The sequence below is a fragment of the Mytilus trossulus genome, chromosome 10 (assembly GCF_036588685.1).
Source record: "Mytilus trossulus isolate FHL-02 chromosome 10, PNRI_Mtr1.1.1.hap1, whole genome shotgun sequence".
Lineage (NCBI taxonomy): Eukaryota > Metazoa > Mollusca > Bivalvia > Mytilida > Mytilidae > Mytilus > Mytilus trossulus.
The window spans coordinates 42965285-42978589 of record NC_086382.1 but is presented as its reverse complement, the minus strand read 5'-3'; the positions used below and the strand labels follow the sequence as shown (position 1 = coordinate 42978589).

At 32.6% G+C, this 13305-nt stretch overlaps 1 protein-coding gene across 1 annotated transcript; it reads right to left on the bottom strand.

Annotated features, from left to right (window-relative positions):
* Nucleotides 1–8840: 8840 nt before the first annotated feature.
* On the bottom strand, nucleotides 8841–10076 carry LOC134686262 (uncharacterized). The gene has a single exon (XM_063545932.1). It carries the CDS (start codon nucleotides 10061–10063, stop codon nucleotides 9071–9073), a length of 993 nt encoding a protein of 330 aa, XP_063402002.1. The 5' UTR covers nucleotides 10064–10076; the 3' UTR covers nucleotides 8841–9070.
* Between the last annotated feature and the right edge of the window lie 3229 nt (nucleotides 10077–13305).

Sequence of the window (13305 nt, the reverse complement as noted above, 5' to 3'; positions counted from 1 at the left end):
TTTAAAAAAAGGTTTTATTTAAGTACCAAATAAGTGCTTGTCTGAAGAAAAAAAAATCCCAAACCCTCTAAAAAGATGATTGGTTGCTGATTAAAAGACTATTTTAAAGTTAGTAAAAGGGCACAATTTTGACATGGATGTTTCGCTCTTGGAAATATCTATTTTATATTGAGACATTTTTTATTCTTTAACAAGGTAGTAAAAGATAAATATTTTACCACATCTTGCTTATCTCTAAATAAGATGGAAATAGCTATATTTCAAAATTTATAAATGTGTGACATCAGATACAAAGTTGCATAGCATTGAAAACCATAATGTTTAAAAGGTATTGTACTAAATTTAGCTCAATGATCGCATCGTTAATTTTGTTTTAAATCAGCACAAGAGTAATGACCACATGTTTATTTATACCCCAGTGTCAAAACGTCATCAAGCAGGGGAATGGTTTCAATAAACACCAACGAATACTGGATTATATTTATTGCGACAAATACACTTTCGTCTAAATAAGCTACGGCTCATAAAAATGTTCAGAAGAAAATAATTGAAAAACCAAATCAATCCTGAAGAACTGTACAGACGAATTATTCCAAAAGAAAAACAAGTTATACCAATGCAGGCATAATTATGCTATCTATACCTCACAGTAGAAAGGCATAACAATAATTCATCTATTTAACAATAGCTGAGTAATAGAAAACGACTGTACCAATGGTACTTCATATCAGTTCATGAGTGATGACTTACAAAAGTGAATGCATTATTTATTTATTTATTGAAACATAAAGTGACGACAGAAACCAAGTACGGCTTTTCTACCTCAGGCATAGATTACCTTAGCTGTATTTGGCATAAATTTTTGGAATTTTGGTCCTCAATGCTCTTCAACTTCGTCCTTTATTTGGCTTTTTTTGGATTCGAGCGTCACAGATGAGTCTTTTGTAGACGAAACGCGCGTCTGGCGTATACTAAATTTAGTCCTGGTACCTATGATGAGTTTATTGGTACATTTTTATTCGAATGTTACCAATTTACTTTAAATTCGTAGCTGTAGGGTTATCTCGAGTTTAAAAATCTAATGAAGTGAATATTTGATATAGGCTTCAATTAAATATTTGCAAATCCACTTAAAATAAAAGAAATATTGAACTCCATGGGAAATCCAAATTGAAAAGTCCCTTATCAAATAGAAAATTCAAAAGCTCAAACGAATGGAAAACAACGTTTATATTCCTGACTTGGTACAGGCATTTCCTGATGTAGAAAAATTGCTTCATTGGGATTCATTATGTGTATTTTCTTTGAAGGCCAATCTAAACTTACATTGGTTCAGACATGAATAATCAATTCCTCAAATGCTCGATAAATTAAAATCTAATTAAAATAAAGTTCTATAATTTCTTTATACTGGTATAACGAAATCACAGATATATCTTTTAATTAGATTGGATAAATTAACATAAAGTAGAACGACCCTTTTTCTAGATAATAGTATGACGTTTTTTATTGATAGAAATAATGTAATATGTTACAATTTACTCCGAAATGAAAGACGAATTATATATTATTCAATTTGTACATGTATAGTAACGCACTTTGTAATCAGTGCATAATGCACAATGTCATATTGTCAAATAATAGGATCGATTGTGTTTTTCAAACAGGAGTTCATTAAATACCTTTAGTTTGAATTTTATCAAGCTACAAAAAAAATGTTATTATTAAAAATAGACAATACCAGGTTCCTTCGTGGTTTACCTAACGCTTTGTTTTTCGTTCATACTAAAACCGCTTGGAAAACCGAAAACTTCAAAGTAGAACACTCATATTGTAAATATCTAAATATCTAGACAGCTTTGTATGCAAAGCTCAATATTATGGACTAGGTTTTAAATTACTATTTACAATTGATTGCTTTAACCTGGATAATTTGTTATACGAGATCACATTATTGATAATATGTTCGTGACGTGATTGTCACAGCATAGCTAGTATGTGTCGGCCAAAACAACCCTGTGTATATGAACCATTATATATAAAAGTTATAATTGCAATCAATTTCCTGCTCGGTGGGGTGAGAAATATCCTTTAATAAGTTTATATGTTTATGTTAAATTAAGGTATATAGGATTTTTTAGACAGGTGCCTGTGACATTCCGCATATACAGTAACGTCTGCTTCATATATTGACCACCATCTAGAAATTGACACAAAAATGATCAGTTGGGAACTAAACATTACAACCTACAAAGACGGTTTCAGCTTTTCAATGGCGACATTTCTCCTTCTATGTAGCAACATTCAAAAAGAGACTCATATGGAGTGTATATAAAGACACGAATTCTGATTTTCTTTGTAGAGAGTTGCTGCTCCCAAGGAAGCTATTGAAACTTGTGCTTCAATTAATAAAGTTGACGTCATTCCTTCGAGGGCGTTACAGACGCCATCGTTATTTTGTTGACCGTTATATATATATATGTGAAAGTTAACCACGGTTACGTTAAAACTGTCACACCCATTTATTGCATCATGGAATGCGACTGAACATCAAAGTCTTATATGAGCAACGCGATTGTTTGCGCTAATGGAAGAGGTTTTGCGTCTCCTACAAGAACACATGAGATCATCCTAGGTTTGTGTGTTGCTCGTGTTGCTCAGTATTCAAATCTAGCAAATCTAATTTGCTAAAACAGGTGATTGGGGCTCTTGATATTTTAGTGAGGTGTAAGCTTTAAGGCCTCCTTTGTGACTTTGAAATACGAACAGCAGTATTGCTGAAATATTTTCTTTTTGAAGAAGGCCATGTTTTCGCGTGTATAGACTCTTACTCTTCAGTTATTGAGTATTTTTTATTGTTTCAACTTAATATATATCGTTTATTATGACAATATTTAGTATATACCTTTGTCTGAATTGGACCTGCAATGTGATGTGCGAGCTTCATGTTGGGGACGATCTCAAAGCCTTGAAGCTCAAGGACAGTAGTAAAACGCACTGTTCCTCTCTTTTTTGTTTTGTCTAGTGTATCATGTATGCAAACCATAACAATAAACTCCCCATTCAAATGATCGAATGTTTTAAATATTCGATAGAAACATTAACAAACTTTACAAACAAATAGCTTATTACTAAATGATATTCTGAAATTTCTAAAAACGAACATTGTCATTTCTTAAAACAGCTCGAACAGTTCCAAATGTTAAAAAGTGTTTTTGTGAAATCGTAAATAATTTATTAGCTGCCAATCTCAATTTTTCAAAATGATAAAATTATTTGAGAAAAAGAATTGTGTAATATATATTTTTAGTCTACTTCTAGTATTTACTAAGTAGACTAATCAATGATTTACTCCGTAGCCTTGATTATAAGTGTGAATAAAATATTTTACAACTAATGTTCTTTAAATACCTAAAAATTTTCATATTTTAAAATTCAGTTTAAACATTAACACGATTAGAATTATTTACGATTGTCGCCAAATGTAAACGTGGTAAAGGGGAAAAGAAACTGACTTCAAATAATTCTCTTATATTTGATTTGCACTCATTTTTGAAATCTTAGTATCTTTAGATAGTTATTTTAAAATTCTTAAAATATTATTTTTTGGACTTATAATCATACATTGAGTAGCTGTTGCATGACACAGGTTCCAAACGGCTCCTTTTATGTATAAGATATTGGATTCCACAAATCTTAAGAGGTTTGAAAAGAGGGCTGAAGAAATCAAGTGAAATAATAATAAGTAATACGAAACCCAATTCGAAAGACCATTTATCTGCATATTCAAGTTTAACGCAACCTTCTTACAAAGCAAATATTTCCTCAAGAATATGGAATAGCCTTCACTGACCAGATGTCATCTCCAATGTTGACCATAAACAAGACAAGTATTGCAAACAGATTTCTTGTTATTTGCCTTTATTATTGGTTTGCATATATGCGCAGTTATTTGATTCAGAAAACATGTCACCTTTCATTTTTTGCAACAAGCAATCAGTAGATCAGAATTCTGCATCATAAATGCCAAACTGATATAATTGAAATTAGATTGGAAAAACATGCTTTGGCAACAGCATTCTGACGACACAACCAACAAAAAGGTATCTACATGAGTATATTCAAATGATGTTTAACTAGAGCTTATTCAATATGTCAAGCTCTTACTCGTCATGAGTCTGAAATTGTTATGAATGAAACCGATTTTTCTTCCCCTACCGGAACACATTAGATCATCCTCGGTGTTTGTGGGTCTCGTGTTGCACGTTATCCAGATCTAGCAAATTACTTTGCTAAAACAGGTTATTGGGACGTCTTGAACTTTCAGTGAGATGTGAGCGTTAAGACCTCGTCTGTGAATTTGGAATATAAACAGCAGTAGAAGTGCTATTCCTTTTCGTTTTGGTACTGTCAAATGCATACATACATATTTGCCATTACTCTGCATGTTGAAGTCGATCTCAAAGCTACTTGAGGCTCAATGTCAGCAGTTAAAAACACTTTTCATTTCTATATTTTTTTACTTGACTAAGTGTATCATGTGTGCAAACATCATATACTTCCTATTTAATTTTATAGTCATTTTTAAATCTTCGATCGGGAACATTAACATACTTTATAACTTGAACAAATAGCTTGAAGGGTATTCTGAAACATTTCTTCGAATAACTGGAAAAGATCCAAATGTTAAAAACTGTATTTCGCGAAATCGTAATTAACTTAGAAGCTGCCGATCTGACTTTTTCAAATGATGAAGTTATTGGAGAAAAAGATTTGTGTACTGTATAATTTTAGTCTACTATTCAGTAACCAATTTATATTTCATTATTTACTCTGTAGCCTAGATATTTAGTAAATTTTGTAATATGGCGAAGCATTCTAGATTTTTTTGAAGGATGCATTAAGTCTGGTAAAGTTGTTTAAGATTAGTAGAGCAAAATGCGTCCAAGTCGTCTCCTTTTTTACATGAAAATGAAGAAATAATCCTTTTTGTCGAAAAAAATCAAAATACCAAAGGTAGTCTTTCTTTTCCTAGAATGATAAATGAAAAACACGTTATGAATTTGATGCTTTTCAGTCTGGATTTGCCTTTATCAGAAATTCTCAAGCATATAATTACTTGAAAGCAATAGATGAATAAAAATGTAAAACATAACTTTTTTTATATGTGAATTTTCAATTATTTAGTTATAACTACGACATTTCAATAGAATATTGGATAAAAAAACAATGTCATATATTAGTGTTATTTTTTTTCCCTTTGTAAACTATTTGGAATGTTATTAATATTGTGATTACTTCATTTCAGAAAATTGGCATTCATATCCGAACAAACAGTCCACCTCGTCTGGCTCACTTGTTCCGTTATGAACATGGTGCAACTTTTAATTAATTTCCTTCTTATGAGAAAGGAAAAGAAGCCAGTATGTTATCATTTGATTTCGCATTCCTCTTTATAGATGGTGTTCCCACCCTTAATAAATTTTAGATTATTGTTTACATAAACGCCATAAATGACAGGCACTTAAAAATACTAAAAAATAGGGACAAAGGATACCAGAGGGACATTCAAACTAGATCAAAATAAAACGGACACCACCATGACAAACAGACAAATACTAGTACACAAGACACAACAGAGAACTATAAAGCAACACAAAACCGACCAAAAATTGGGGATGATCTGCAGTTCTCTGGAAGGGTTAGCAGATATGATAAACAAGTTTTAAGACAAGTGCCTGTGACTTTAATCAAATTATTTCACAGATTCAGATACGTTTACTTCATATTTTGACGTACAACTAAAAATTGACAAATTTGCGTACAAGTGTAAATACGTCTATTGTCAAGTGTGTGCATGATTATGTGTTGTTTATTCTAGTTTTTTATACAAATCTTTTATTTTCAATAATAGCAATTTGATTTTCCATTGGAAGAAGGTCATGCTTTTACGTGTAGATTTTACTTGTACAGTTATTGTCCATTTAGTATTGTAGCAACTTTGCTAATATGTTCGACGTAAGTGTGTTCCATTTCAGATCACTTTGTTTATCGCAGTTGTGTGCATATCTTTTGAATAGTTTGCCCTCTTCATATATTCTGAACTTCCCGCCAAGTCATCTAAACTAAATATTTATCTTGATGTGACCCGTAACTGCCATAATGTTTGTGTTGTTTCTGTTGGTTTTTATTATCGGGTTGTCGGGCAAAACAAGACTCTGACCGTATTCAAGCTGCAATGATTTGTTCAATAAACTCATGTTGAAGAAAATCTCAAACCAACTTGAACCTCAAGTACAGAAGTAAAAAGCACTGATATGTATAGTATATCGTGTATGCAAACACCATAATACTTTAATTCCTATTCAATTGGATCGAATGTATTAAATCTTCGATGGGGAACATTAACATACTTTACAAATAATGTAAATGGTATTCTGAAATTTTTAAAAACGAATATTTCTTTAAATTGCTGGAAAAGTTCCAAATGTTAAAAATTGTATTTTGTGAAATCACAAATAACTTGGAAGCTGCCGGTTTGAATTTTTTTTTAAATAATACCATTATTGAAGAAAACTTGATATTTGTGCAATGTATATTTTTAGTCTTCTACTTTCTTATCAATATGAATTCCCATTATTTACTTCGTAGCCTAGATTATAAGTGTGAATAAAATATTTTACAACTGATGTTCTTTAAATACCTCTAAATTTTCATATCGTAAAAGTCAGTTCAAAAATTATTATCAAAAATTAAAATCATCGAAAATTGTCGCCAAAATACAGACGTCGAAAAGTTCGGAAAATCACAATGACAAAAGACAAAAGCTGGCAGAAAATTTTGCAGTATGGCGAAGCATTGAATTTCTTAATTTTTGTTTTTGGAAGGTTAAACTTAGTCATGTTGAAAAGTTGTTTACAATGAGTATAGCAAAATTAAACGATCTTGTCCCGGTCGTTTTATTTTTTAAATGCCAATGAAGAAATAATCATTTTTTTGTTAAGAATAATTAGAACACCGAAGGTCATCTTCATTTCCCTAGAATATTAAGAAAATACTACGTTATGAATAAGGCACTTTTCAGTCTTGAATTGGCTTTACCTGAAACTCAAAAGTCTAAACACTTGACCTATGGATGAATGTATAGTCATATCATAAAAGAACTTTCTCGAGTTTATATATGTGATTTTTATATTCTTGTGTTTGAATTATAAGAATTGGATGCTTCTTTTTGTAACTTAATTGGGGTGTAAAAGCGTTGACAAGAGTAATTTTAAGCGCGGAAGAGCTTCCTCCTAAAAATGTGTGCACGGTCAACGCCTTTACAACCATATGAAGATACAAAAAGAAGCATTTAATACTTATAATTACATTTTTTAGCTAAGATCATGAAAACACGCATTTTATCTATTCTAGTTTCTAAAGTCATTATTGTTATGTCATTACTTAATGAATGGCTATTAGCTATTTTAAATTTATTGAACCATAAAACTAATTTTTGACTCTTCACATTGAATAATCCGCCGAAGCGGATTATGTAAAATGTGAAGAAGAGTCAAAAATTAGTTTTATTGTTCAATAAAATCCAAATAAATTATTGCCATTTATTATGAATAAATTTCTATCAAAAATAAGGCTCAAAGAAATATTTATATTAATAATAACAACGTACACACATGTTGGCGTATGCATACACAATCGTCAGAGTTGGCGTGTCGCCATCAAAATTGACAACATTGAAAATAAAACTAATAATTTTAACCAATCAGATGACAGTAGAAACACCAAATTTATTTCTACTTGAATATACATGACATATCTGGCACTGGAAGGTTTGATTACAGCAACCAGTAAATCGGAAGACCGCATTAGACTAAGTAATGCCATATACATATAGATAAGATAAGATGCATTTATTTCCAATAAAGGACCCATTATAGGCATAATCAGTACATTGATTTTCACACAATTGTAATAGACAATACACAAGAAAATAAAAAACAGAAAAACAACTAATAGAAAAACATGAAATATAAATTGAGCTAATAATACATGTAGTCACGTAAACCAGTATGTTTAGTGTTCATTGACCATGCATGTACCAGAAGCAGCATCACATCCATTATAAAAAAAAAAACTTTTGAGTTAATTCCTTCCTCGTGGCTGATGCATATGAACAAATAGTATTGTTGTTTATATGCAGCAGTCACCAAGAGCAGGTGCTAAAATGACACTCAAGCCAATACAAAGAAATAAAAACAATTAAACACTAAACAAGACAAGCATAAACTAATACTTAAAAAGAATGATTATATTATAGTCCTCCTTGTGGCTAATGCACTTAAATAAGATTAACAATTTCTGTTTAAAAATATTTAGATTTGAATGCAGCCTCTTGCACAACTTGTTCCGGTGCTCTGAGGGAAATAAGAAAATACACAAAAAACAGTGGTATGAATTATAAGTATTTTTCATTCTGTTTTATGAAAGCACACATTTCATACAAGATATCCTTGTTTTCATTTCTCATAAACCAAATAAAGTGGTCTTTTATTGTCAACATATCAAAATAATCACAATATTAGTTAAAGGAGACGTGGACGCACATGCTGTGGAGACAGCATTATAACGACACAAACACAGACATACGTCTATATGAGGATCATTGCACGGTTATCAACAAGAGTCTGCGCAATATGTCTTGAGCTCTAAATCGACACGAGTCTTAAATAATATGAATGGATTTAATAGAGGCTATATGATATAAAAGACATGCACATTAATATTCTTTTCAAAATTTAAATAGTTATAGTCTTATCTCATAAAAGAAGGATATATTTTTTTTTGCATCTTTTTATCTTTTTATCTTATTTGTTAATTGGTATAATTTTTGCCTTTTTGTAAATAAAAGGGGAATATTTATTTACATCTATTACCTCAAAGGTTAATTAATGATTAGTATTTGAGCAAATATAATATAGCCTTTTTAAATATTTATAGCCGAATTTTTAGGTTTCTAATTATTTATTGCAGCTAAGGTATTTTTTATAAATGTTTTGTTTGCAATATTTTAATCTTCTATTTCAGGCAAGTCTCTATATTCAAAATATTTGATTTCGTGTTTGATCCGATGAAGGAGCCATGGACCGAATTTTTCAGGAACATGTTCGGGTCCATTTGAATTGAATTTAGACATAAAATTGACTCCAATATCACTGTCAAAAGATGGAGACAAGAAGAACGGAACTGAAAATCTATCTTTCCGGATGTCTAAAACCCGATGTCTTGTTGCTTTAAAACGTCCAGCCATCATCCGTGAGAACGTTACACCTATGTTCATAATTAAACTGTTAGGCCGAGGTGGGACAGCTATCCATTTACCGTCCATATCTAGAACTTCGAGACCATCATAATTAAATATATGAAGCAAAGTTAAAAAATCCGAGTCCATATGCTCTGGTGTTGTTATAACTTTTCCATCCTCTATAATTGCATTTTCAGGAGGTGTCCCTTCCCAGGGAGGATAATGCATTATACGGAAAGTTGAACATGGCTTATCAGAAAATAAATGTTCGAATGCGTTTTCTTCTATCCCTAATCCAAGCGCAGCCAGTCGTAGTATTTCCTGTGATGTTTCGTGAACTATTTCGTACATATTTTGTAAGAATTCCTTAAAAGCAACAGTGTCATTTTCTTCAGGCCAAACTGATTTTTCATACATCCAGTTGTTGGGTGAAACTGTTTTATCGTCTGCAGGAACATCCCGCGCGAATTCGAATCCCTCTTTCCGGCTTGGTTCGTCCTCTACCACAGGAAAATATCCTCGATATAGGTTGTGATTTTCAGATTTAAAGTTTTTTCTTGTTAAATCCATTTTTGTTTCGATCGGCAACTTGAAAAACCACTGACATATTTTGAATAACTTATCAAAATCAATACCTTTCACATTATCAATGTATAAAAATCCTATGTTCTCAAGGGTGTGAACGACTTCTTTCGCAAGTTTTGTCCGGTCCGTCTTGGCCCTAGATAAATCTATCACCGGTATCGGAAGTTCCGACATTTGTGTTCTTCAGTTCTGTAAATGAAAAGCAATGATTATGTTTCAATATTTAAATTTTCCCTGTTTCTCGGAGTTCGTGGATGAACGAAAAGAACAAAACAAATTAAGAGTGATACAAATGATGAGAGAGCTAGGAACGAGTAATGCGAGGTTCACACATTGCCGATTATTGCTCCCGTTTGAGATCAGACAGCAATACGACACGAAAAGTGAAAAAGTCGGATTAGTATCCTCAATTATCTGGAATGTCCTATCATTGTCTGAACACAGTCGTTTTAGTTCGTAACAGATTCTTACGGGTCGGGAAGGGTCCGAATAGTTCGGCAAAGCACCCCGACAGTTAGGTGCGTCCCGTAACATTCGGGACAACTCAGCCGATTTTGTCTTGTCGGATTACAATCGTGGCTATGTCGTGACAGATTCTGCTGTATCGGATCGAATTCCGAACAATGTCTTGTGTATTCTGGACGGTGTCTTGTGGAACGGGAATGATCTGGAGTAATTTTTCATAGTTGTTTTTCTGCCGATTGAGTCCAGATTGCATCCAGATCTTGTCGATTGCGAACCGTTTTTTGCCGAAACCGTTCCGAAACAGTCCCGTTATTAATACGAAATTAATCAATGATACCCACGTCAGAGTCCCGACAATTACAGAATACAATACGACTGAGACCAGACAAAGCCGTTTGCAATGCGATAGAGCGGACTGTGATAGGATTACGTTCCGACAGTACCTGATCATCCCGAATATGCCGACAGTTTTCTAACAGATATCTTCCGTCAGCGTCGGTTCACTGTCTGATCTCTGTCGGATTACGTTCGGTAGAGTCGGGACGAAGTCGTGACATACTCGGTCGAATTGTACCTGGCGAAAAATACAAATCGGGTTAGAAACGGATTAAGAACGGGATTATCGGGACTAATTCGCTTAGAAACGGTTGAAAATCGTCGCTTCCTGAACACTATCTGATTGTTGTCGTGATCAAATTATTTTTTTTTACAAATTTTGATTTAAGTTTGAATTTCCATCCACGATTCACAGGATCTTGATCAGACTTTTGATAAATTTTAATCGGGAATGGTCCTGTCGAGGACGGTAGTAAAAATCGTGAATGTGTGACCCCAGCTTAAGCGACATAGTAAAATTTTACGACAAAACTTCCATATTGTTAATTTTCCTTTTATGAACAGTAATGTTCCTTCATGTCTTCATTCGGTCGTTATGTTTCTCAACTCGATCACCAATCTAGTTTCTTATAGGGTAAGTGAAACATTACTCAATTCAGATCATATGAATAATTATGTGACATAGTTCAGTCGTTTTATCTGTCATTTGTTTGTTCACTGACTATTTCAATTGACCATACACGTCAATTCAAGAATAAAATTTACAGTCTCTCACAAATAAAAGAAAATTTTACAGGGCTTTTATTAATTTTTAAGGAAATTATTGTTGATGAACTTACCTGTTTCGTCGGGATGAATACCTCTGGACACAGTCCAAGTTTTTATCGTATAACTATCAATCGTTGTGTATGAAATGCAAACATAAGTACATATTAAAGTGAAGATATATCAATGTATGATTACTAGTACATGGAAATGTATAGTTATATACGGTAACCTAGTATAAACACAACATACGGCGCTTTTATACTATCACGGTTATGATACTTCTTCGATGTTTTAAATTCATTTGTAGAAATAAAACACAAGTTTATGACATTCTTTATCGAAAGTGCAGGTTATCAGTGTTGTCGTGCATTCTATAAACAAAAATTCCCCAATGGCAGACACGCATGACGCGCGTTTCGTCTACCTAATATAAAAAAAGAAGATGTGGTATGATTGCCTATGAGACAACTTTCCACAAAGGACTAAATTAACACAGACATTAACAATTATAGGTCACCGTACGGCCTTCAACAATGAACAAAGCCCATACCCTCATAGTCAGCTATAAAAGGCCCCGATAAGACAATCTAAAACTAGTTACAATGGGGACACTTACAGAACATTTTAATATCATGTATTACAACTGCGTGATCGAAATAGTATATTTTATCTCCTAAAAAATTATACATCCATTGAAAGATTCACAAACGGTGGATGTTCTTTATCTCACTACGTTTGAAGTTCGTTCGATTCTGTTTAATTGTAATTAATTCCTATGTTTGTTCGTTTTAGACATAGATTTATAATAAGTACTGAACATTGGTATTCTAGCTTTTACTTCATTATGATAACAAAGTACATAATTATGCATCCTTAGGGGGCGACCATTTGATATTCGGGGGGGGGGGGGGATTAATAACTCGGCCTTGATAATCACAAAAATAAATGGTTTATTCTGTGGTAGTTTGAAAATAAATTACCTGATTTGCAATATATTGCGAAGTCTAATCGAAAGTATGAGATGTCACCAGATTCTTCATGAATTCATCCCTTTTTTTTTTAAATCGCCTTTGGAAAAACACTGCCCAAAATGTTTAATAAAAAAAGTATAAATATTATCTAATTATACTTGAAATGTCGGTAAATTGGCTTCATTTAACTTGAGGTATGTTTTCTTAGAAAAAACACTTACCTCACTTTTTATTATTACAGGGCCGTAACTACATTGAGGCAAATGCCTCATGTAAAACATTTCAAAACCAAACGCTTGTCTCCATATCAAATTGTATTCACTTTCAGTGACTTGCAAGAAGCAAGTTCTGTTCTCCCTCAGACGTAGCTCCTGTTTTTTCGGGTTCAATGTTTCTTATTTATTTGTCTTTTGTTCATTGCTTGCCCTTCTGTATTCTGTTAGTGTTGCATTCATTTCGTAATTTCGCAATATTGGTAAATAACTTGATCATGAGTTTAAAAAAAAGGCGCCCCAGACTTCAACTATGCCGTTGAATTACATTTTTGATTTATCATTCATATTGGTCTATTGGTGTTGTCCCTAAAAACTTAAGTCTAACACTGAATGTATAAATTTTGCTTTGAGACCAAAAAAAAAAAGAAAGGGTCTGGGGAACACCAAGAAAGCATGATTTTGCATTATTTCCTTTAAAGCTTCTTGTGCCTTCAGTGGCTCCAAAACCCTTAAATAAAAATTACCTCGCTCCACTCGGCGTACCATGTTTGCCAATACTTTTAACTTCAATCTTTGATATAGTGTATGGAAGCAATGCATGTATATGCAGTTGGGAATATAGAAGATTTATTTCTGCAGAGGATGATGATTAATTATAATT